The following is a 26,102-nucleotide window of genomic DNA, read 5'->3' on the forward strand; positions in this document are numbered from 1 at the left end:
GCCTCCCCCTCAGCTCCTGTGGACCTGCCCCAGAGCCAAATTACACTTCTCAATCTCAGCTTTCAAATGGCGCTGGTCTCATCTCCCCAATCCTTATCATTTTTGCCGTACTAATGTTTTAAAAATAAAAAACACAAAGGAATTACAACCATCATGCCTTGTGGATATTGGATTCACAAGCCTGCAGATATCTGCATATCCTACACCTGTAGCCACCCAATTGTTGCAGATAGGATATTCAATTGTGCATATTATCAGAAAATCCAAAATTGGATCTTCAGTGCAATGGAATATCCTCCAGGATTCCTTTGACCTCCAAAACAAATTCCTTCAATCAGTTTTGGAGTTCATACCTCAAAAACTTGGGGGAGGGTGCCCATCAGTACTGCCAAGAAAACTGTCTATTCAGTTTTTCTTGTACATATTTTGGTGAATTTTAAATTGTGTTTTTGTGTTTTTAGGATTGAAAATCCTTCCTTTGTCTGCCAGCCTGCAGACATTATTCATAAGCCTCTCCTACAGAGAGCCCTCCAGGCGGGGTCCCCCAGACCCTCCGTTCAAGAGGCTTAGTTAAGCTAGGATGTATCCCAACTGAGTATCCACTGGATGGTCTTGGAGCATCTGCTGGATGCAACCCAATCATCCGCCGGATATCACAAACCATCCTCAGATGGGAAAAATGTTTGTCCAGGTGTTCTGGGCAGCGCACTCCTGCAGCAAGCACCAGGCCCCATGACACGTGCGCTAAGAAGCAGGGGGGCAGAGGCAGTGTGATTGAGTTCTGGAGGTGATTGGGCCCGGGTGCCGCAGTGGTCTATGAGACCGGGTGTTGAACACCCAACCTGCAGGATCAGAGGTCCCGGTGAAGGCAGCCCTTCCCCACTACGGCAGGGGGCATGTGTACTAGACAGGAGCACACACAGTTCATATTGAGTGCACACTGGGCTGACATCCATTGGACACTCCAGCCAGAGTGTCCAATGGATGTTGACTCTCAGGATGTCCAGCGGACACTCCAGCCAGAGTGTCCAATGGATTTTGACCCTCAGGATGTCCAGATGATGTCTTTGAGGGCTGAAAATCACTTGGACACATCCAATAGCGTCCAAGGGATGCTCAGTGCACCTGGCATCTGCTGGATGCTCCCAGGACATCATGCGGACGCTTTTCAGCCCAAAGCATCCGCGGGATATCAGCCTTTTCCAAAAAGGCGCCCTGTGGTGTAAATATACCAATTGGAGAGGTTCAAGTTGGCAAAAATCCACTGCTGATTTCATCTGCCCGTGCATCTCTCAGTAAGGCTTGTGCATGTTAAGTTACTTCCAAAGTGGAGCTGCCCACCAAAACCTTGCAGCTTTCAGGATAGAGCTGGCACTTGGCACCCGCCACACTTCAGCACATAATTCTATGCGCCTGCAGGCGCCCATGGCGGGTGCCAGGGGTTCCATTTTAGTAAAAATACATGCAGGGAGCTGTATGCGCGCAATGGGTACCTGTAAGCGCATAGAATTATGTGCTGAAGTGTGGCAGGTGCCAAGTGCCAGCTCTATTTCAGGACAAGCAAAAGCTGCAGGTGATGGTTTTGACAACTGATTTCAAAATCCGCCTTACATGAACCCCCTTATTGACACACAACTTGGTGAAAAGTTGTGTTTTGCAAGAGACTTGGCACTACCAGGCATATAATAGGGAGTTTCAAACTTGAAATATCTGAAAAATGAAAACCTCATTTTCTCCCAGACTAAAAATCATATGTCATTGAGTTCTTTATGTTTTGGCCAAGCATGTGTACTCTGCGCAGCTTATGTAGCACTTTTTTTGAGTTCTCAGGCATTTTGTAAAAAGATGTGTTATTTTCCCAATCCCAAAGGTAGTCTGGTGTGTTTGGCAGCAACACAATGTGGTTGATATATGATGATAAAATGAAAGTTCTGGTGGGATTTTTCATGTTTTTAGATCACACATTGCTTGATTGATTTGGCACCACATGGGACATGAAGCACCATGGAACAAATTTGTAGCTGTTATTATGGGGTACAAATATGAAGAGGGATATAGCAAGAATAACAAAAATTTAGGCCCTGTTTGGCACTGATATAATTATAGGTGATATAATTGCTGATTAATTCAATAAAAAATACAAAATTCAACATAAAGCCTCCAAAAATTTTTTGTAGGCAACCTACAGTGCTGGTCTCTTCAACTTTGAAATCAGATTCAACTGATTCAGCCATCTTCAGCACCATACTACCATTATATCACTTTTGACCAATATGAAGTGATATAAGTGCTGAACATGGCTGGATAAGTTGATTCTGGGTTCACAGTTGAAGAGAACAGCACTGTAGGTTGCCTACAAAAAAAATCTGGAGGCTTTATGTTGAATTTTGTATTTTTTATTGAATTAACCGGTGATTATATCACCTATATTTATATCAGTGCCAAACAGGGCCTTAGAGCTTAAAAAAAGGAATACAAATGCTCTTGGTATGTAGGCCAAACATTGTTTTGCCAATGTCTGCTACTGTCAGCTTTCTTCTTTTTTTATTTTTTTCAAGGCACTTGATTGTGAAAACGAGATCATACAAGGAAGACTTCAAAGAATATACACTACAAACTTATGCCTTCTCCCTGGAAGATCATTCCTGGTGATGAGAGGAGGAAAAAATGGACGAGTTCTGTCGGCCGCTTGCGCACTCAATATCCTCTCATACCATTCAAGATATTCTGTCTCCATAGCCACGTTAGCAAGCCTAGCGCTTAGTAGCTCGATCTCATGAAGAAGAGAGTCCTGCTGATCTGAGATGGACTGGAGCATAGCCATCGTACGCGATATGGCTGAAGAATTCAAGAGACCATCATTAGCGCGCCAAACTGAAAGCCCTAGCAAAGATTGAACCACCAGGATGACTTACAGTCTAGGAGAAAAGAACACTGGCCCTGAGTTTCCAGACACTTTTTGCAGGAGTTTAGGTCCACATCCAGCTCGCATGAGTTGCTCAAGCCCGCAGAAACACAGGAAGTGCACGCCACCTTGCAGTATGACAGGGACAAACAAGCAACATTTGTTAGCCAATGAAGGAGGGTGGCGAGCTAGTATATACAAACCCTTGAGGACACCATAATGGATGACGTATAGAGTGATCCCTAGGAGAAGGCCGTGTTGATGCTGCATTATGGTGAGGAAGGGATCGGATGTGCAAAAGTCAGAATAAGAGTAAAGGCTAAACTGAGAAAAGCAAGACTCTGGCAGCCTCACTCCAATGCAGCTGGGAACAAGAGCGGTAGCGAATCGAATCCGATTTGATTAAACTTCGCAGTAGGGAGAACAGTCGATCGGCGCAGATGAAAAGAGGAAGGGGCCCTAATCGATGGCTCAAACTTCAGTGGTAGATTGACGGTAGTACCAGGACCGATAGGAATCGCGACTTCACAAGACTGATCCCAGCGGTTCGGCGTCCGTATACCAAGAGTCGAAAGGGGCTCTTGCGTTGGAGTTCAGATGAACTGAAGTCGGTGCCAGGCGAGTTGAAAAAGTTTCCTACAGCTCAGAACTAGTGGAGGTTGTAGGGACGAAAATGGCGACAATGCCTATTTGATTCGATGCTGAGTCTGACAAAGGCTTCCCGTGCCTGCTTGGAAAGAACCGAGCTCACTACATACACAAGCCTCACCCCTATGTAGTTCTTGAGGCTTCCAAGGGTCGAGCCCCTATCCCACAAGCAGCTTTTGTACCATCCTCATTTTGCTGGCACCGCCGCGTCATGCTATGAACCGCTCTTGAGAGGGGCAGTGTCAGGATCCAACAGGTGAAACTTCACGCCTTGTGCCCTCATTCTGAGCTCTCAAGTATGTCCATGAACTTCAGGATAGAAAGGTCTAGACGTTGGCAACCTTCATTCCTCTTCATCCAGCCTGAGAAGCTGATCGGTCCTTTTTGGCCCATCAATGCATGCCATTTCCATGAGTATGCTTATGCCAAAATCACTTCAAGACTGTGATTAACCGTGAATGGCGGTCATATTAACATATGAGTCTGTCAGATACATCTATCTGAAGTAATCAATCCTTCTCATGCTTGTCGACTATGTCCAAACCAACATATCACAAGAAAAAATGACGATGATTATGCTGGTTGGTGTTGTTTTTGAGACTTTTACGGCGGAATTTCTTGGGGAGGAACAGAGGGAGAGAGAGAGAAAAGTTACAAAAACAAGATGATGATTGAATATAAAAGCTTGGTAGAAGATAGTGGAAACAAATAGCAGTGCAAATTAGAAAAGAAACAACGATAATTGGATCGACGATTATTCTCCGAACGGATTATTATCACCTTTATCAACTTGAGGATGAGGAGCGAGTAGGGGGTTATTCTTATCCGAGAGGGAGACGACGCGACCGTGTCCAGGTTTCCAAGAGGGTGGGTGGGGAAGCTGAGTGGAGGGATGCATAGGAAGGTGACTGCTGCTCTTAGTAGTTCTGAGTTTGCTGAAAGGCTCTGTAGGTGGCAGAGGCGCTTTCCTTCTCCTAGTACTTGGAAGTGTGGCTTCGTCAACGCGGCCCACGCTGGCTTGCAGAGGCGGGGAGGGCGCGGCTCGGCGGGGGGGCTTGTCAAGTGGACGGAGATTGGGCCGGTGAGATGTCATGGAGGGGCTCAGCGAGCCTGGAGTGGGCCCCGATGCCCGCCGTTGTGTCCCCATTTTGACCTCATCCGTCGCCGTTAGCCCAGCTGGTATATTATATTGGACGCTATCTGAATGTCTGGCTGCGGGGATCCCGGTAGAACTCGGTCCAACCGAATTTGGGTCCGGTGATAAGTGAATACCAAGCTGTACTTTTCGCTTCGAAGTCGGAGGTTTGGGTGCAGGCCGTCGAGCAGGAGAATGTGACATAGAACACGAAGAGCCCGGTCTGCGAGAGCTGTCGGAGTTTGGACTATTCGAGCGAGCACTATTTATGGAGGCTGGTCTATCAATCCCATCCGGCAGTGACGTCGTTGATGATGCGGTAGGGTGGGTGATCTGGGTGACTTGCGATTGCTCAGAAGTTTCATTGGAGTCCGCGATGACCACCTGCACAAACGCCTGGGAGAGGCCATCAATTATAACCGGCGAACGGAGGCCCGGTGGACTAGCGTGAGGATCTGGTATAATGGTTCTATGGGACTGAGGGTTTGCCGATGGTGATGTGGGAGAAGGCTGATGAGATGCCCGCAAGGGTATCGAAGGACCGGGTCTAGCAATTGGTGCACTGTCTGTGTTCGATGTGATCACCTCTGCAATACTTCCACCACCACTTAATTGACTACCAAGGGTATCCACGCTAAGTGATCGCATGGGCGCGCAGCTGAGCTTCGTCAACCCGGGTCTGTTCAGAGAGCTAGTTGCTCTTTCGAGCTCAAGACACCAATCAGACTGTAGATTCCTCTCTACCAGCCTCCTAGTGGTTGGGTTAACATCATGCAAATGCGCATATTTGGTATGCGACAGGAGCACGTGTCGGATTTCTTCTCGCTTGTAAGGATGACTACGCAGTTGAGTGTGCGTGAGAAGCGGATGGAGTACTCTGAGGTAAGTGTGACGAAGCTGAGTCGGTAGGAACAATGTGAATTAGGGTCTATCAGAGTAGATTGCTGTGTTGAGTTTTGACAGAACTTACATCGTTACTTTCGTCAGGAAGATCTGATAGTTCCCGGATGAAGATGTCGACCAAGACGCACAGGTCATTTGTATAAAAATACTCATGAGTTCCCGGGGTGGTAAACAGTAAGTAAAGAATCTTGAGGATTAGTAAGGATACACATAAGCCCTCGGAGCTCGAATGGGATGCTCTGTTGAGGATGAAGATTAGGTTCTCGCCAAAGGTTTTGCTCTCGTCTAGACGGTGCTTCATTGTCCGAATGATAATATTACTTTCTCCATCTGAAGCATGATGGCTTCTGCGTCGGTGATGCCGGGGGGGATTGTCAATCGGTTTCTGCGACTCATGGTGTAAGCCTGCTAGCATGAATTGTTCATTGAGAGCAATCTGTTTCAGTACAATATTTTGATCAGTCAATGGATTCATGAAAGACGAAATCGCCAATAAAAAGATCACAAGAATTGATGTGCTGACAATGAGCTTGATGAGGTTGTAATTAAACGTCTCATCCTCCTGGTCTCGAGTCAATTCGACTAATTGGAATAGGTTATCGATCAACTGTTCCGAAAACAAGCTCAAAGTTTCATATTCTAGCTTCTGTACCCGACATAACTCGTAAAGTAATCCAGACAGGAGGGGTCCTAATTTGCGTTCTGCACACCTCTCATTGGCCGAGCCGGGAGATGAGCAGTCTGAGGGGATATCCGTACGGTACTCATTTGATTGAAACGTGTTGGAGAGAGGGTAGGCGAATGACGAAGGGACCAATCCGACTCGGGTACCGATAGCAAGTAAGACGGGGATCAGCTGGGAAAGCTCGGCGGATGGGTTGGGGTGACTGATTGGAGATGATGAGTTGGTGAGGTTGAGGGCAGAAAGGTCGATGGTGCGTAGGGTGCGAAAAAAGTTGGCAGTTTTGAAGCCGTTGAGCAGAAGGACGAGACATGCGACGAAGATCAACGGGAGAGGTGTTGATGGCTGTGGTGACGGGGTGATAGGTTGTGTGCGAGCGGCAGCGGAGATGTTGTTGGTGATGGTGTCGAAGGATCAAAAGCAACAAGGGTCGATATGGCTAAACCGCAGTTGAATCTTGTGAAGATAAAGGTGGCTGGTGACTGGGTTGGAAGACGGTTGAGGGGAAGATTACGCAGGGGACTCACTTACGTCGATTAGAATGAGGATAATTGAATTGGTAGACCGTTGACTGTGATTGAGGAATAAGGGACTGTGGAGTAGGGTCGAGACCGCATGATGCAGTGATTCTTCATCGGATAGGTAGCCGACTGATATCACGTGCAAGCCCGTCCGCAATTCAGAATACTAGCTCGACAGGAATCCGAAAGAGTGAACTCTGCATACCCAGATTGGAGCCCATCATGTCCAGAGACCGAGTCAGAGCTCCATCGAGCTCGGCAAGCTGTGCGGTAGGAGGGGTTGTTAAGACCTGGTGAAACGCTTCAGAGTGACAAGAATCCAATCAAATAAATATCAACACCTTCTGGTTGGAAGCTATACAGGTGACGTACCTGACCAGAACTGCTCATCCGTCTCTTTGATCATCGCGGCGAGTGAATCCAATGTTCCGGTGTATTCCGAATACCCGTGCGATTGCGCTAGACGTTCCAGTAAGGCCAGATCGGCCGGGGTTGACGTGTCTTGGAATGTAAAGAATATAAAACGGGGGTTGTTCCATTTGCTCAAGTTTCTTGACGATCGGCGAAGAGGACCCTGCGGAGACTGTCACCGTAGTATCACACGACGAAGAGTGTGACATCCAGTCTGCTGCCGCGAAAGAGACAGAATCACTGCGGCGCGGCTGCCTAGTGTGACTTTCCTCTGCTGATTCTCGCCAGACAAACTTTGTTCAGTTTGCGCAGTGCCTTTTCTACACCCACAAACCTACTAGAAGCAAAGGAGCTCCCATCACCCAGCAGGAACCTAGCATCATTCCAGCGGCTTGGTCTATGTGTGCATACACGACTGACAATCAAACACGCATCTTGCATCAAAAACCGGACTGTTTTTCACCTAGAACTTGTGTGCATGAATCGAATTCAGCTTGAGGCCAAATTCGAGATAACCAGGGGGGAAAACAATCGGCCTAAGCCTGAGACTCAGAATCTCAAGGTCCCACCATGAAACGCTGCACAAGCTGACGAGATGAAGAGCCGCTCCAACGGCCGGTGGCTGAAGCAATCCGTAGCTCCCAAATTTCCTTCCGCTAGACATGACAGCAGCAGCGGTATGAAAGTTCAGCGTTCAGAATCGGCCGTACATCTCCTTCGCGTTGACGTTTGAAGAAGCTTGGACAACCGCTTACTGCTGGCGGTACAGTGGTGAGTGTAGCGCTGACATGTGCTAGAGCGTTGAACAGGCCGCGGAGATGAGTATGGGCCAGTATGGGCCATCTTTCATTATTGACTAGCACCGTGTTTCAGTGGCTCCTACAATACCTGCAGCTCATCGAGCCAATGACACAATAAAAGGTGGCAATAGCGACCCGCATTACCTGAGACTTGACTGGGCTACTCGAGGTTCATCGAGGTCGGCAAGTTTGGCCAACGCGATGAGGCCAAAAATCCGAAGTCCTGATCTCGTGGAAGGCGTCACTAGCTCCGCATAAGCTATTGGTTAGATTGAAACGACTCCAAACCGGCATTTTTTCAAAAAAAAAAAAAAAAGAAAGAAAGAAAAAGAGCTTCACTTCATTTTCCCCGAGCATTCTATTAAAAGTCCCTCCTTACGGCATCACGCCCTTGTTTCACAGCTAGAGGAAATCCCTTACCCATCGCTCGTTTTTACTTAATAACTTCAAAAACCACAACAGGTGGATGCGTTGTCACCTCGGTGCGCTGGTTTTCTCCAGCGCAATTCTAATCCCTCTCACGGAAACGTTGGGCCAATGTTCCGACGTACGATTGACAAAGCGAGCCCGAACTACCATAGAGATGGGTAACATGTGAGTTTCCAAAATATAGATTGAAGGACTGCCTGTCAATCTGGGAACTCGGATTTTTTCAGATTTACCAGAGAAATCTAGGCTTGATTATCCCAAAGCCTAAATCTGCCCAGATTTCCCTGCAAATTTTGAGAATCTGGGTTTCCAGATTGACGGGGATCCAGATCTTGACTTCCTTGTTCAAAGTTTCTAATGAGCTGTGCCAAACTCTCTCTAACTCGACAAACTAGACTCGCACAGTAAGTGACATCTCAGGTGACAATGTGCATCGAAAATGGCAGCAGCTGATCTCAACAAGTTTCTTATCTAATTTTTTTTTATTTCAATCAGCGATTCACCACAGATAACCCAACGCATGTATGATTGACACAAACACCTGCTTTTCAAAATAAGTCATTATGTCATACCAAAGTGATTTTGATACCTTTGCTATCCAATTTTACATCTCCATTTGAACAGAAAAGTGCCGCATATAGGACAAGAAGATGAGCTCAACCTGTAAGCAAAATTCATTTAACATTCCCCCCCCCCAAACTTTTTGAATCAAAGTGGGGACCATCTTTATGATTTTTCTCTCCTTCAAATCCCATTAAATAGCCAAAGAGACCAGAGGCTTTCCACAAACCTCCCAGATAAAAGCCCCCATTTTTCCGATTGGGTCCCATCCACAGAATCAGAAATTCAACAAAATGGATACATGTAAGATAAATTCTAAAATATTGAAACAAACAAAGTTCTTTCTAATGGCCTTCTTTGATTGATGTGAAAAATAATCTTCTTTCAGAACATTGCCCGAATATCGTTATATTGCAATGCAAACACTTAATTTGGATCCTGCACAGATAGATGCTTTCATTGCTAGCTTAGAGTAAGGTTATCTCCATCGGAAGAAATTTCAAGCTTAGAGATGGCCAAACGAACCCGCGGGCGGGTACCTGCTATCCGCTGGCGGGTACCCGCCCAAGGTCGGCGGGTACCCGCCAGCGTGTGCGTGTTCGGGTGCGGATGTCTGATATTCTGGGGATATCCCATAGGGTACCCGGGTATTTTTTGCCACACCCGCGCACAGCTGTACTTGTGTGCGCTGCAGCTGCGCACCACAGGATCTCCGACCGGGCTTCCCCTCCCCCTCCTCAACCATACCCGGCAACCTCACCCATCCTCAACCATACCCGGCAACCTCACCCATCCTCAACCATACCCGGCAACCTCAACCATACCCGGCGCCCTCAACCTCCTACCTACACAATGGCCCGAGCGCGCAAGCGACCCCGACAAAGGTCAGAAGACGAAACAGACAGACCCACCAGCCAATCAAACAACGAAGAAGATTATCGCGAAGAAGATCACGATCAAGATCTTGACTCGGCTGGCGCAAACGTTCCCTCCGGACCTGAATCAACTGATGAGCAGCGACTAGGTAAGCCTCCATTTCCTATTCTTTATCATCTATACTTTGATATGCCAGCTCACCAGCATGAATCCCTTAGAACATGCAATCAAACTTTCCCAGAATCAAGTGAGCTCGGCATACGCTTCTTACGACCCACCCAAGTTATCAGATCAGCTCGATAAGTTCAATCGCCGCATGATTGCATGGCAATGTAAATTGTGTGTATATTTTATTTTATTAGAGACAACTAGAATATATTATCCTAACCTGAATATATTATTCTCACCAGGTGTTCTAAAAAAATTAATCGCCCAACATACGACTTGTCCTGCAGCAATCTTCTGACACATGCGGGTCGATGCCTCAGGAAGCAACAAAATCCTTCAAGTAACAAGTCGCTTGCATCGTGTGGAGTAACCGGCACGGGTGACATAGACCCGCGGGAGGTGAGACTTATTTCCAGGTCTTTCTATTTGGTCATCTCATCTGAATACCTTCTTTCTTGGGCTCTAGGTTTTGCAACGATGTGCTATATGGTGCGCTGAGGGCGCAAAACCCTTTTCAGCCTTGGAGGAAATCAGCTTCAAGAGGGTTCTCCACCCAACGATCTTAAAGAATCTTCCGACTCACAAGGCGGTATCGATCGCGATTCATAAGCTATATTTGAGTGTTCAGGAGAAGCTCCTTGAGGAGCTGAAGGTAAACTTTTGTTTTTATTTTTCTCCAGATTGATTAGAAACTAACTTCGACTTGCACTCAGGTCCACAATGGGGCACTGTACTTGGGTGTTGACGCCTGGCAGACACCGAACGGATACGATATCATCGGTGCAGTTATCTACCGACTATTGGATGATCCAAGCGGTAAGGTTGTTTTAAATGTGATGCCTCTGGATTTTGTCCAGCTCAAAGAAAGGCATACTGGTGGCTACTTGGCTCGCGTTGTACAATACATAGTTGAGAAGTTTGAATTGGAGAATCGCGTACGTACTCTTTCTTTTTCATTTTGTTTTATTCCCTTTTCAGCTTTCTGATCCTCTTTGACTCCCCTTAGATCTGTGGGATAGTTTCCGATAATGCAGCAAACAACGGAGTGATGATTGAAGAGTTGGCAAAACTCAAATGGAAGCAATTCCAAGGTGAGCCGCACTGGATCAGGTGCTTCGCACACATCCTCAATCTCATAGTCCAGGCGATACTCCGACGATTTGGACGCAAAGAAAAAACCCCTTCAAACACTCCCGTAGTTACTGAGATCAACAAATCCAATGAGGAAGAAGATGCCCATGATTTAATTGAAAGGTACGTTCGTTGTTTACCACATACTATGCTTATTAATTGTCGCTGATCATGAACAATCGTTCTGTCTCTATCTACCTTTTTAGCTTCCAAAGCCCCAGCAATGAGTTCGGTGACTCCGATGAAGAAGATGACAGCAACAATCTTCCCAATATTACCCATGGACAACTTGGCAATGACGATGAGCTGACCCTGGCTGACCTCGAAGACATTGAAGAGGAGAGCGTGGATGATAGTTATACCTCCGAAACTTGTTGCCGATCACTTGCAAAGGTGAGTTTTTTACTTATTGGCTGGTCTGTAAAACAAACACTCAAATTGACCCAATATATCTTCTCATATCCAGTTTTGTGGAATTGCAACCAAACTCAACAAGTCGCCGAACTCCAAGGCAAAGTTCATAGAGCTTTGTCAAGAAAAGAATTGCAAGAGGCCTCATAACGTCAAGCAAGACGTCCCAACACGTTGGAACTCAACTTACTTGCAGCTTTCAAGCATCGTTCAATGCGAGGACGCTATGTAAGTACCACTTTGCTAATATTAATTCAGATTGTGAACAAGGCTGACCCTCATTTCTGTAGTATCATGTGGCAACAAGACAAAACGTTTGGCACCCCTCGCGGCATTCATGTGAATCAAGAGGACTTTGACTTGGCGGCGGACCTGGTGAAGGTTCTCAAACCTTTTTACAAAATGACCCTTCAAGTCTCAACATCCTCCTTGGCTCGGGTTGCCAAGGTTGTTGTCTTGATCAATCAAATCACTGCAAATCTTTCGGCGGTGATTGCAAACAAGGATGGTGATTATCCTGCAGCTTTACGAAACGCCTGCCAAGCTGGGCTTGCGATTACAAACAAATACTATTCGCTTACGGACTGTTCGCCAATATACAGAATTGCAATGAGTGAGTGGATTCCCGCTTCTAATCTCGTATGCTTTCTGAGGTTGACTAAGCAAAACTGCCTCCAAACTCCCAGTTCTCCACCCGTCTTTCAAAGACGAATACTTTAAGCTTGCCAAGTGGCCCAGGGAATGGATCGACGAGGCCATCAGACTCACTCGCGATATGTATAGCAAATGGTACAAGCCAAAAAAATCAACTTCACTCCCTAGAATACCAAGACAAGGACCACCAAAGGTAAATTTCCTCCTGCAATCGATATCGCTATCTCACCATGAGCTGATCAAATTTGTTATTTAGGTACAAACAGGTGTTCTTGCTGGTCTAGGTGCGGCTGCTTTAGCCAGATCAGCTGAACCTGTGTCAGATCCATTGGACATTTGGCTCTCAGGCGGCCTATTTTTGGAGGATGGCGAGCTGATCAATGCCCTCAATTGGTGGGCCGGGCAGAAACAGGGCGGAAACAATCATGATGGTCTCTCGCAGATGGCTCTCGACGTTCTTAGTTGCCCAGGTAAGATTAGATGAGACCCTCTTATCCTCTTCAGTTGATTATCCATTCTAATTTTTTTTTTTATACATAGCTACAACAGTCGATGTTGAGCGCACTTTCAGCTTCGGCCGAGACTATGTCTCTGTCAGGAGGCACAAACTCAATGCCAAATCAGTAAGTCGAGGGATGGCCCTGTCGTTCTATTCGAAGAACGACAAGATCAAGCCTCTGGCCCTCCACGATTTCATGGCAAAGGGGAAGAACAAGTCTAAGAGTAAGGGTAAGAAAAGTAGCGGCAGCAATGTGAATGTGGTGACTGTGGAGTGACTTTTAGCCACTCCACTGTCACCATAACTATGTATACAAGACTATGTGAAGAAATAAGAACGATATCTGTCTTTGTGAGAGTATTGAGAGCATTTTGCGTAACGGGTACCTGCAGGTACCCGCGCGGGTACCGCCAATACCCGCTCTGTTCCACTCTGCGGGTGCGGGTGCGGGTGCGGGTGCGGGTGTCCTACTTGGGCTAAAAACAGCTGCAGGTACCCGCACCAAAACGGGTACCCGGGTGTGGCGGGGCCATCTCTATTCAAGCTGTTGGACCTAGTAAATTTGCCAGTTGTTTTGACATTTTTAACATTATTCTTTTTACCCCTGTCAATCATACCCTAGATTCAAATCATATGCAGAACCAATGAAAGGAATCCAAGGTACTGGTAAACACGGGGGAAAAAGGTTCAACGTCTCAGATTTGCTTCATGATAACATTAAATGGAATGCTAAAAATGGACCACCGTAAGTTTATTTGGTAATTATGTGTGGACAAAAACTGTTTTGACTGAGTGGTTTTTTTTTGTCTTATCAAGGAAGGCACCATTTCTCAAAGAAACTGAAAAAGAGGAAATGATAAATGAACTGACACCAAATTTTGGAAAACTGTATGTACCTACCCAAATGATTCTGGCCTAAAACAAACAAAAGGATCATGAACTGATTCAAAAAAAAAACACCTTGATTTATAAATTAGCCGGTTGACAGATATTGTTGATATTTTGCTTGATGATACAAGGCATGAAGAAAATAAGAACTTATTCAGGAGTTTTGTATTACAAGGGGGAGGTTCTAATGATAATGATCTTGGTGGAGATTGGTGGAATTACAGTATGGTCAAGGAGATGCTTGAAGATTGGAAGAAACTGTATTACTCTGGTCTTGGAGAATGTGAGTCAAGAGTGAGAATTGATTAAGATATGTTAATCCTTTCAAATTTATTCATTCATGAGGCTCATTTAACTCTGAATGTTTAGTTCAAGAGACAAAGAAGAAATTAATGTAGGCTCCTGCAATGATGATTCACCATCAATTTTCAAATGTGCACATCTGAATTCAACTAATTTCAAAACTACCACAGATTATGGGAAGAGTTCCAGATGTATTCAAAACAAATATTTGGATTTGATGATGAATTGATGAAAATAATCAACAAAGATTTTGAAATGTATGTTTTTCTCAATTTCCAACACATGATATATGCATTCATGAATTAAAACAAATTTCCCAATATTCACTTTATCAATTCTTCATCTGCTCCAGAAAATTCAAAGATATCAAGTTTGGCACCATAAATTTAAACCAGGGCGCTTTTTGGCTCCCTAATTTGATTTCTTCCACTTTGCATTGGCTGGAGACCAATGGTAAACTGTCAGTATTCTTTGGATCCATTTTTTACTAGATACTTATTGCTATTTGGATGAAGGCCCCCATCAATATCCAAAAAGATTGAGGCAGGAATGTCGCTGAGGCAAATTTCAAAAGAGGTGGAGCTGAAGTTCTACCAAAGGTTAGTTCATTCACAAATTTGCCATTCCTCAAGTATTTCAAAAGGAGTGATTCCTACATAAAATTGATGCCTTGAATCTCCTACTTTTACCTTTCATGTTTTGATAGCATGGGAAAGAATTATGGAAACTATAGGTCAGGTTTTTTTAATTTTTTCCTTGCATATCATTCACATTAATTAGGACTTAAAACTTTCTTTATAAATCAATCTGTTGGAATAGAAAGGAAAAGCGTCCCATCACATATGCCCAGCTTCTTGAAGAGTCAAACCCAAAAATATTGAACTGGATTGCATCCACAAATTCAGAACGTTCAGCAGGATACATGTAAGCTGGATGATAAAAATTAAAAATGCAATCATTTTATGAGTCAGAGCTCTTGGCTGAAGTAAAGAATGGTGTTTTAACAGAACATTAAGGGAATATCGTGTAACTGCAATACGGGTGATGGTGGCGGATCCAAAGAAGATGGATGCTTTTGTTGATGACTTTGAGTGAGTTAATTTCATGCAAAGCAAGTTGATGGGATTAATTTTTGTGTAGATGGAAACTCTTGTCACTCAGATTCCAATCTTGATTGGCGCTTCTCATTCACACATCAGAAATATTGGTGCAGCTTCCCCTCTGTGGGCATGTATAAGCTCCACTTGCTGCAAAAATGACTCTTCCAATTTTCTTGATTCCAAGAAGTTTTTGTCCATGCACAAAGGAATTCTCAAATTCATAAATTATCAACTTGTGAATGCTGTTTAAAACTGATTCTATCTTTTTTAAAAATGAAAAACCAGAAAATCAAAAAAAATCCAAGATGTGAAAGATAAAGAAAACATAAAGTTCAAGATATCAGACATAATCAAGAATCACCTGTTTTGGGCTGACTTGAATGATCGAAAGTGAGTGATATTGAGAGATCCTTTTTGAAATAAGAAAGAAAAATTGATTTCATTTTATTACAAAGGAATGAATATGTTAGTTCCATAGAACTGAACACAAATATGGATGATGTAGTGAAATTTTTGGAGCCAAAGTTCAAAGTTCCGTAAGTATTTCATCACATTTTTCATATTCCAAGGAAAGAAACTCCATGAACTGAAGTTACCAAAAAATACTGTTTTCCTTGATGATGAAAATGAGTCAGTGATCTGCGAGACATTCTTGAGCTTCTCACAGATGATCATCCTTATTTCAAAAGTAACAAGAAGAAATTTGAATCCTTTTTGTATGAGGAAATGGCAAATGATAAATTGGACGTGTATGGAGACCCCTGGGAGTATAAAAATGTCAAACCAATTTACAAAGAGTGGAAAAAAATTCAACACACCAGTTGGAGAGAGCGTGAGTGTAGTGGAGAAAAAGCAAAGTTGATAGTTTTGGTTTGAATGAATCCTCAATTCCTGACAAATAATGCTGTTTCACTTCCCAAACATTCAATTTTGAAAACCAAAGCACTAGAATCAGACAGAAAATTCATGTAAGCCTTGCATTTTTTGATCAAACAAAACAGGAATCCAAGTCAAGACATCTGACTAATTTCCAAGGAAAAATTGTTACCTAGCTCTTGGGAAAAATTTGAAGAGCTGAGACCAGAGATTTTTGGCATGGATGAGAAATTGAATCAAGATATGAAAAATGATGAGTTTCTGTAGGTATCTATTCAAGCTGCAAAAAACAAAATACCCCACTTCACTGAGCATAACAAACTAACATGTGTATCATCATTGATTTTCACAAATCAGACAGCATAGAAAAGTTGTTTTCTTCAGTCAATATGGACGCAATGAAAAATTTTGGCTCCCCCACATGATTGGCTCTAATTTGAAATGGCTGCAAGAAAACAACAAACTGTTGAGTTTTTCCTCCTGATGAATTATTTCTTTGTGATAAATTCAAATGCCATAACTGATTGTTTTTTTTTTGATGAAGGCCAAAGCCAATTGCTGAAAAGCTTGAGTCAGGGATGTCCCTCAAAGAAATTGCAACCGAGTTAGAGGAAAGATATTTGGGGAAATCAGCCAGCCAAAAAAGTCAAGGAGTGTCTCCCACTGATCCTATCCATCCATCACATCCACCTACTCCTGGCACATCCACCAAGCCACAGTTGCCCTGGTGGAAAAAAATTACTCAGGGAATAAGCCTAGCTGGGAAAAGATTGGTCAAATTTCTCAAGGAATGGAAGTGATTCTGTCATTGTTGCAACCTTTTCCTTTTTTTATATCTAGGTTTCAAAAGCAGATAGTTATGTTTCATTTTGGGTGTTGCTTATTCTCATCATTTTTTCTTTCTCTACCAAAGGCTACTTAGTCTCAGTTTGCTATGTGGCCAGCTCTATCTCAGATATTTATCTAGAACAAAAATTAACCATCAACATTACTCCTAGGAGCAAATGGAAGATCATTTGCATGACCTGTGGGGGTTGAAATGTTTTTCAACACAACCAGCACGTGATTGAATTCCACATGTGTATTTGAACAGAGTCACACAGGGAGTCGCGATCTGCAAGCTCCTGGTGACTAATTTACCAATACACAATCAAATTGTAAATTGTCAAGATACATTTCGAGATAGTCAGGAATACTGAGTGGAGGATGAGAGACAAGCATGATACCGATACATTGTGGACACCAATTGATAAGTTTGACTGACACAAGAAAATACAACAACAAAGCAATAGGAAGGGATGATAAGCAAAAGGAGACGATATTAAGCAACAGGAAGCGGGGTATAGAAAAAAATGGGGTTGCCTGGTTAGATGGTATGACTAGACTGGGTTAGTTTGTTCTCTCCTTAATGCGTTCGCGTCTGGATCGGATTCGAACCGAGTCGGCAAGGGAGAGAGGACAGGCTTGGAAGGCAGTCCCAGCAACGTTTGGTAGGATCGTCGCTTGGGATCTTTGGCTCGAGCTTCCCTGGATTGTCGAACCTTTCTTTCCGGTCTGACTACAATCACAGGCTAGGGAGGCAAAGGGTCAGTATCCTGGATCTGAAGAAACATCAGATCGGAGTGGAAACTTACCACGGGTGAGCGGGCAACTAGGTATTGACTGGTAGAGCTGAGTGAAAACGCTTTCTGCCAAGCCGACGGGTTTTTTCCTCGGGTTCCGACGACCAGCGAATCTGGCCGATAAACCTCCAGCATTCTGTAGACGTGAGGGGAAGGAAGGATGAATGCATGAGACTTTCAGTTTGAGAATGGGGGAGAAAACGAGAATTGGACGAACCGTTGGATAGTTTTGATTGCAGGGCCGATGACGAATTCGACGGTGACAGTAATCTGACGGTCGTTTTTAGTCAATACGTGTCGAAGGACTTCCTGGGCTTCTGTTTTGGCATGTTCCTCCTTTTCGACATCCTTGTGAGCCGAGCCCCCCGGTTCTACGGCTTGAAGTACAACAACCTCATCGCCATGCTTTGAAAAGTCAAAATGAACTGAAATAAGCACGCCCTTTACAAAAAATAATGGTGCTGGAACGCTCCGCGGAAAAAGACTGACCTCTACCAAGGATGACATCAGCCAGTCAAGTGCTTGAATCGAGTAAGATTCGCCATCTGTGGCCACCAAGAAACATCTCGAGTCCCGACGGGGCTTGTAGTTTGAGCTCTTTGCTTGGAGGGTGAAGCTGTATTCGGCACCAGTCCCGCCACCGTTGGTCGGTTCTTCGGTTTCCATCGTTGAGAAGCCAACCCGCCGCTCATAGCCGGGTGGGAGGAGTTCTCCAGAGGAACGAGCGCGAGAGAGACTGGGCCGGGAAGGATAGCCCCCAGGGGTCAACGGCGAAGATGTTGACGGGGCGACGGCGGAACTCGGAAGACTGGGACTTGAAGCACTGCGCAATCCGTCTTGTGGCTCCTCGGAGTGTTTCGAAGGGGGCATGTGGGGGTTCTGGGGGCCTGGCGGAGCGGAGGTTGAGGATAGTTTGAGTGCAGAGCGGAGAGCAACCGGTTTGCTGCTTGGGTCGGGCAGCGTGTGATGTTCCTCATGGCCGCTCGAGGATGGGAATGGAAGGTTGGTTTCGTGGGTATCGCTGGATGAGAGTGAGCCGGAGGTCATTGTGTGGCTGGCGTGCGTTGGTGGCGGAGTGGTTCCTGGTGAGCCTGTGGCCGGCAGCAACCGCCTTTTGTCTATGGCCCGGCGCCCGCTTATGTAAGCCAGCTCCCCCTGCCCGGGCCTCCCGAGACTCCGACACAGCCCCACACTGCCCTGTTCCCCACCCACTGAAGGGTGGCAGTCCGAATGGGAAGACCCGTGTTTCACCCAGGAGACTCCGTTGAGACTTCTGCGCTCTGCAGAGCTGCGGTGGAGAATGTGCTGCATACATAGCATGATCCGTTCACCAAAAGGCGCAGTCGGATGATGATCTTTTGGTGGCAGCATTGCTATGCAGGATCCACCCCGTCAGCACGATGCCAGCACTGACACTCAATGAGATGGGTGGATGTCTCCACATAGCCTTGCGCTAGATCAGGCACACGCATCACAGTTGCTTTTCTCTCAAGCAAGAAAGAATTCGCGGTCTCCCGTCTGAGGCATTCAAGTCATTGAGCAGCGCTCACCGCCCATGATTGTTTTGTGTTTTTTTCGATGCGTGTCCAAAACGAGTTTACTAGCAATGGATCCAAGCGCTCAGAGGGATTTTACATCATAACAACGGGCAACATATTTTTGAAAAAGGAAACAGTCACAGATCTAGCGGCTTCCAAAGCTGAAGGACGGTGTCGAGCTTTTCTCGGGAGATTTGGCGGCCGGTGTAGCACTAGCAGCCGGGTTCGGGATGCCGAAAAGCGAGCCGCCACCGAAGATGGTTGGCTTGTTCGAGTTAGATTGAGCACTGCTCTGGGATCCAAAGAGACCCGGGGTTGGCGGGGTGGCCGTCGAGGCAGACTTGCCGAACAGACTGGTGGCAGCGGCGGTTGGGACAGTTTTCCCAAATAGAGTGGGAGTGGACGTCGTCGAGCTTGATGCCGGAGTGATGTTGGTGACTAATGGGCTACTAGTGGCCGGAGTCGCGCCGAACAGACCAGCTGGAGCCGTGTTGGTAGTCGTGGGTGGCTTTGGAGAGCCTGAGCGACTGGCTGGGGCGGGAGATATGGCGCGTGCCTTTCCAGAACCGCTGGTAGTGCTGGTAGGGCCATTGTCGAGTAGAGAAGGCTGCAATTGAGCGGTGGTGTTGATTGGCTGAGTGGCTTGAGTGGCTTGGGCGGCGGACTTGACTGGCACGTTGACTTGATCGGAGGTTTTTATTGGTTGAGTAGCTGGAATGACGGGTGGGGCGGCAGATTCTTTGGGAGCCGAAGAGGAAGACTCCTTAGATGCGACAGGTTGGTCTGCTCGAGTGCTTGACAAACCACTTTCACGATGCAATTGTGATTTCTCCGGCGGATTCTGGCGTTTTGCTGGTACGTTTGCTGGGTGTGGTTGCTCAGCTGACTGTCGTGCGGCGTGTGCCATACCGGAAACATTTGTAGAGAGGTTGGGGTCATTGGGTGGGTGGGTGACATCGCCTTCTTCAGTGACGGGAGCCTGAAGCGATTCGGCCACTTCGCTCGGCGGATGGGTGGTGATGGGATCTTCGTCAAAGACTGTGTTTCTTAAATGCTCGAATTGGATTCTGGCGGCAGCGGCTACTTCACGCGAGGTGACGGGTCTATCGCTGGGAGCTAGGGTATCAAGGCACTGGCTAGTGGCGGCGTAGAGTTGACTGTTTCCCCGTCCGACCGCAATTTGGAATAATGCTCCCAACAACGTGTCTTCGTTGATAACGAATCCGCTGGCCACTAATTCGTTTACGCCCTTGTACATTCGGTCGTAAAGCGTGGTGAGGTGATGAGGCTCGCTGATTTCCGCGTGGACGTTGAACAAATCGACTAGGGCTGCCATATGAGATGTACGATTGTTGCGTAGGAACTGTGCTTTGAGGGCGTTGTACGCGTCATGAGCAGAGGTGGCATCATTGATGCAAGATCGTAGCTCGCGTGGGATGGTCCAGTATATCAAGTTACGCGCTATTTTATCTTCGGCCTTGCTGTAAGGGGCGACGGGGGTTCCCTGGAGGTATTTCTCGCGATCGACCAAGTCCGAGAGGGTTTTGTCGATCTCGCCGACCCACTCGTGTATGTTGGCTCCATCCGGGCGAAGAGGGATGATGTCGGTAGCAAAGTCTCTGATGGCTTCCATGGTGCGTATGGAAGCAAGGATAGGATCCTGAGGGTCATCGCCCGCGGTCTTGCAGCTGGTGCCACTTTGATTGCTGGAGGAGGTCATGATCTGGGGTGTGGGACGAAGGGGGAAGTCAAGAGGGAGCAAACAATATATTCGACTCAGTATTCTAGGAGGGATCAAACTGAATGGTTAGCTATGAGGAGCAGCTTGGACGGACAGACCGACCTTGGTGGGTATCCGAGTTCGTTTCTATCCCAAGCAGAACGGCAACGCCCAAGTTCCAGCTTCACAAGGGGAGGTATAAATAAAGGCGGGAGGATCTGGAACACGGTAGATGTAGAAACAACAAGTCCTTTGTACGCGAACCCATCTTCGCGAACGCGCTGCATAATAAGTCTGAGAGTTCTGTCAATGGGAAGATGTATAATCACACTTTGTTACAAATATGTATGGTGTTCAACATGATTTTCAAACCACTTTCCACATAAAATCCAATACATATCTACATGTCCAACTTTCAAAAGTTGTAGAGGGTGACAGAGGACCCAAAACCCCTATAGACCCCCTATGTATGGGGGTTGATTGTTTTTTGCAAAAACCCAAAACGGTAGGCACAAAAATGGTACAAATGGGCTTTTTTGCCCTCAATGGTAAGCACTTCAAGTGGATGAAATTTTTCCTGGGTAAGAGAGGGTAGTAACTGAGATGTATGAAACTCCTGAGAGTGCACCAGAAAAGCCTCCCCACCTCCCACTCAGAAGCACACCTTGGCTTACTAGATTGGTGCCCCAGGTTGTTTTCTTTTTGCACCCCCCCCCCCTTGGCAGCAATTGTAGGCATTAAAAATGTATGAAAAACTGGGAAATCCCTTAAGTGTAGTCACAAAACCTGTATGAATGGAGTCAAAATATGTATGGATTTTGGTGAAATTCTGTATTTTACATTGCCCCCATTTATGGGGAGTTTCCTTTGTCCTGGTGAAAGTTGAGGATTTTCTTCTTTTCAAACACCTCTCAAAAGTTTGATATGAAATCTTATGATTTTACGTAAAATGATACACAAAAATCAACTTTTTAGGACACCCTAAATGACATAGAATTGTTGAACATTGTGGGTTTCAGACTCAAATAAACTGCAGACTCCAAATAATGGCTACCATTGGCTTCAATTTTGCAAAATTGCTACTTTGATTGTCCTCTACGAAAATTAATAGCAAGAGCAGGGTTCAAGTTCAACTGTTTAAATTCTTCACTTTTGGACTCAAGACTGCATTTTGGTGATTTTCAGTTTTAGTTATAAGAATTTGTGTTGAAGCTATGCCAAACGGGCAATCAAAGGCCTTGTGGAAAAAGGCTCCAAGGCAAAGAACAGAGACAAACAAGCCCTCTTTGAGGGCTAAGGCTGATAGGTTGTGAGGAGGAAAAAGGCTCATCACTACAAGAGATTCAAAGGGTCTCAGGGAAAAGGCACAGAAGACTGATGATTGATTTCCATGTACACAGAGAAAATTTAAGCTATTACATCCAAGGGGACAAGATGTGGGACAGAAGGTGACAAATTGCATATTCATTCTGGAGAGATAGAAAGGAGTGACAGGGAGTGAAAGGAGTGACAGAGAAGAAAGAGAAGAACAGAGACCGGGAGATGATGAAGTTCCAACAATTTGTTAGCAAGATAAATTTAGAAGATTTGAATTTTCATGCCCTATTGCCCTATGGTACAGGCCCAAGTCCCTCCTTTGGAGTCTCACAGACTTTCTTTGTCTTCTGCACACATGAAGGTGTTCCATCTCTCTTCCCACTGTTCTTTGTTGAAACTCAAACTGTATTGCTTCTATCCCTCCTCTTTCCTGTTCCAAGGCTCATTATTCCGCTTCTCTACAAAAAAGCTGACCCAGCCCGCCACTCAATCCTACCCTCACTCCAAAACAACAATTTTTCCTAATTTGGCAATCTCTTTCATGCATTTTTCTGTTTCCTATCCCAAAACATGCACTGTTAACACACCCACATTCCACGTCCAACACAGATCTATTTGCAATGGACCTGGTCCGCCAAAATCAATCCACCAAGTGCAAAAACAAAAAAACAAAAATTGCAGCCTGTATTCCAGGCAACTGTTATGGTCTGTTCTAGTGGAGAGGAAGATAGAGTCTGGGGTCTGGGGTTCTGAGGGTTCTGGATCCAAGATGGTAGATTGCCGGATGAGGAAGAGGCTTGGATCTCCAGGCTCTTGAACCTTGAGAATGGTTGGTGACATGTACATGTAGTCTATGTACATGTGAGTCTGCGCTGCGGAGCCCGTGCTGCAGCTCATAACAGTAAACCACTTGTAATCTGGCCAGATCAAGAATTTTGAAATCAAACTACCAAACACATCACTGGATTGGATGTATGAGACAACCAATCCAGGCAATTTCCAAGGTCTGCCTGGCAAGTTGGCACAAGCTGGTACCGGCTTGGACAATGTGGTACACATCCCTCAAGCTTCACCTGCCGCTTTGCACGAGCAAAGCAGGAAAATTGTGTGGGCTTGCCAAGCAGGAAATACCCCTGTCAAGCTGGAGTATCCCCCAAGCTTTATTGGTCCCATTGCTGGGGTGAAAAGCATGAAACTTGTACCTGCTTCTGGGGGTTGTCTGTGCCAACTTGGAACTGAATGCGCACAAGCCATTTGTGAATGATTTCATTTGGCTGGGGATGTACTGGGTGCCAATTACTTGCTTGCCAAGCAGGCGGCCTCCGCGGCCAGTCAAGGTACCTCAAGCTTCATTGGGCCTGGTGACCCGCCACCGTGGAGCTCTCATTGAGAGCTCCAAGAGGATATATCAGGCTTGGGTAGCTTGCAGGCCGTTTTAACAATTTGTGGGTGTGCCTAGAAAATCTGTATGGATAACTGGTACAAAAGGAGGGCCAGTTTAATCTACTTGCCAAGCAGAAATCACCCGATCTGAGTGGTTACACAGTGGAGTTGATACCAGCTGGGAGATGGGTGTGCCATAATTTATGCTGGAAGAATGGAAATTACCACAGAATGACCAGTGCGTGGCATTTTCTCAGTATGCCTCTATTAGCAAAGGACCCATGATGTAATTGGTTACACATTGAAAGCAAGCGCAGTCACTGCAGAAGCTGCACAGTTACTGCGGATGTAACCCCAACACACTTGTGTGGGTGTTGCAACACATGATTCAACATTAAATTCCTTGCCGTGTGAGCTGTATCCACAGGAATGTGGTCTACCCAATTTTCACATTACCACACTCATAGTCAAGCTCTCCAGTAGATTGATCCTGGACTCAGGGGGGCGGGGTTTTGATTTTCTTTACATATTCATATGAGACAATGAAATGGACTTCACACAATTCATCATTGGTTTCTGTAACTTTTTTCCTTTTGTTGTTTTGTTCAACTGGCAAAATAAGGTATCCTAGATAAGAATGAGGGATATAAGGTTGAACCTGAAAAAGAAAAGGAGAAAAGGGTGACAGGGCCAACAAGAAAGAACAGGGACACAAGAAGTTCAGGAGGCGGGCAGAAAGCCGAGGGGAGCATGGTGGCCTAAGGGTGATTCTGGGAATGAACCTTCTTTGAAGATGTTGATTTACCACCCGCAGATTTGCCCTCCTTCGAAGAGACGGGTTCTGCGGAGTTTGCCCTTCTCTCAGCCGAAGGTGCGTTGAGGGAGCTAGAAGAGGTCGAGTTATATGGATGGAAAGATTTAGAGAGATTGGAATCGTTGGGCACACTGTGGTTACCGGATCCGGTGGCACTGGGAACGAGTAGATGAGAAGTCGAGTTCACCGGGGTCGATCTGCTGAGTGTACTTTCAGGGTGCTCGGTAGCTTGCTTGGTGACTGGGGCCTGAGTAACCGTGGGCTCTGATGGTGGTTGCTGAGCGGCGTTGGCTTGGCAGACATTAACACTCGGAGGCGGTACCTGGAGAGCATATGGTTGATTTGCTTGCTGTTGGGGGGCCGACACTTGGTGCCCAGACTGATTGGCCCAGACGTTGGTGCCATTGGCGTTGTAGGTGGGATCAGTTACTTGTGGGCCAGAGTTCGAGGAAAGTATATGAGTCGGCACGGGCTGATGAATGTGTGGACCTGAAGATTCATTGGGAAAACATCCGTGTTGCTGTTGGACCAAGTAAGGGTGCTGTGTTGGGTGCGAATGATTTGCATAGAGCTCTTGGTGTTGCGCGTTCGCACTTGCCTGAAATCGGGTGGCGGCATCGTTATTCACGTTTAGTTCGGCCGCTTGTTGAGCCAGAGTCGTGAGATTTGGCTCCGCAGTTTGTTGGGCATGGGGCTGGACTCCTTCGTTAAAAGCTTGCGGGGCTGGTGATGCATCATCAGGCTGGTGGACGAACGCCGCTTCGTCAGAGGCGGACATGATCGGACCCATATTTTCGATCTGCATCCTTGCGACGGCCGCCACCTCTTGTGAAGTGACCGAAGTGTTCCCGCGGCTCATCCTGGTATCGAAATATTGGCTGACGGCGGAGTAGAGCTCGAGGTTCGAACGGCCGAGAGCGATTTGAAACAGAGCTCCCAGTAGCGCGTCCTCAGTCACGGTGAATCCGCTGGCCACCAGTTCACGCAAGCCTCTGTATATTTGGTCGTAGAGAAGGCTGATCTGGCCGGCCTCGGTGACTTCCATCCTGAAGTTGAACAGGTCGACCAGAGCTGACATGTGGGCGGTACGCGTGTTTCGGAGGAATTGGGAAGCAATGGCATCGTAGGCAGCGTGGGCCGAAGACGCGTCGCGCAAGGAGTAGCGCAATTCGCGAGGGATGGTCCGATAGATCAAACTGCGCGCCACTTTGTCTTCTGTCTTATTCAATGGGACCGGCGGAGTTGACTGGAGATATTTTTCACGGTCAACCAAATCTGCTAAGGTTTCATCGAGTTCGTTCACCCAGGCTTTCAGATTGCTCCCGTCAGTCCGAAGAGGAGTGATGTCCCTAGAGAGCTCTCTGATCGCCTCAATCCGACGAATCGAAAGGAATATTGAATCTTGACCTTCGTCTGCTGGCACTGGAGTATCTTCTTCCTTCACGTCCGGGGACTGGGCGTCGGTATTGCCGGGGGCCATGATAGAGGAACTAGACAGTCGGAGCCGAGATGGGGGTTTCTTTAAAACTGTATGCTCCGGTTTGAGCAGTCGGAAATTATGGGGATGAAATCTTTATATGGCTGGCTGGATCTCAGAGACTATCAAGGTCAGAAGCAGGTGGGCAAATGACAGAGGCCTGCTTATCAACCAGCCAAAGGGTCCTTGAACCCTGTGGTCCGCATCCAGAGGCTCGAGTTGCTATTTTCTATGAAAGGGCCAATTTGAATATTCAAATATCTCATCTTACATACATATTTGTTATGTCCGGTATTTTGGTAAATACAGTTCTCGATGTAGCATGTTGAC

The 26,102-nt window shown here is 46.1% G+C and overlaps 5 protein-coding genes across 5 annotated transcripts; all 5 read right to left on the reverse strand.

Annotated features, from left to right (window-relative positions):
- Nucleotides 1–2,774: 2,774 nt before the first annotated feature.
- Nucleotides 2,775–3,175, reverse strand: PtA15_1A375 (uncharacterized protein; the record flags this gene model as incomplete). Its single annotated transcript, XM_053165396.1, has 3 exons — nt 2,775–2,838; nt 2,916–3,033; nt 3,109–3,175. The coding sequence occupies 3 exons, from the start codon at nt 3,173–3,175 to the stop codon at nt 2,775–2,777; spliced, it is 249 nt and encodes an 82-aa protein (XP_053016592.1).
- A 1,132-nt stretch (nt 3,176–4,307) lies between these two features.
- PtA15_1A376 (uncharacterized protein) lies at nt 4,308–8,048 on the reverse strand (the record flags this gene model as incomplete). The annotated part of the gene is made up of 8 exons (XM_053165397.1): nt 4,308–5,585; nt 5,659–6,027; nt 6,115–6,618; nt 6,805–6,923; nt 7,000–7,095; nt 7,167–7,345; nt 7,798–7,861; nt 7,961–8,048. 8 exons carry the CDS (start codon nt 8,046–8,048, stop codon nt 4,308–4,310), a joined length of 2,697 nt encoding a protein of 898 aa, XP_053016593.1.
- Nucleotides 8,049–17,280: 9,232 nt separating this feature from the next.
- On the reverse strand, nt 17,281–18,570 carry PtA15_1A377 (uncharacterized protein; the record flags this gene model as incomplete). The annotated part of the gene is made up of 4 exons (XM_053165398.1): nt 17,281–17,472; nt 17,536–17,659; nt 17,741–17,928; nt 18,013–18,570. The coding sequence occupies 4 exons, from the start codon at nt 18,568–18,570 to the stop codon at nt 17,281–17,283; spliced, it is 1,062 nt and encodes a 353-aa protein (XP_053016594.1).
- A 636-nt stretch (nt 18,571–19,206) lies between these two features.
- On the reverse strand, nt 19,207–20,781 carry PtA15_1A378 (uncharacterized protein; the record flags this gene model as incomplete). Its single annotated transcript, XM_053165399.1, has 1 exon — nt 19,207–20,781. One exon carries the CDS (start codon nt 20,779–20,781, stop codon nt 19,207–19,209), a length of 1,575 nt encoding a protein of 524 aa, XP_053016595.1.
- A 3,458-nt stretch (nt 20,782–24,239) lies between these two features.
- Nucleotides 24,240–25,775, reverse strand: PtA15_1A379 (uncharacterized protein; the record flags this gene model as incomplete). Its single annotated transcript, XM_053165400.1, has 1 exon — nt 24,240–25,775. The coding sequence occupies one exon, from the start codon at nt 25,773–25,775 to the stop codon at nt 24,240–24,242; it is 1,536 nt and encodes a 511-aa protein (XP_053016596.1).
- Between the last annotated feature and the right edge of the window lie 327 nt (nt 25,776–26,102).

This window comes from Puccinia triticina, chromosome 1A (genome assembly GCF_026914185.1).
Source record: "Puccinia triticina chromosome 1A, complete sequence".
NCBI classification, from domain to species: domain Eukaryota; kingdom Fungi; phylum Basidiomycota; class Pucciniomycetes; order Pucciniales; family Pucciniaceae; genus Puccinia; species Puccinia triticina.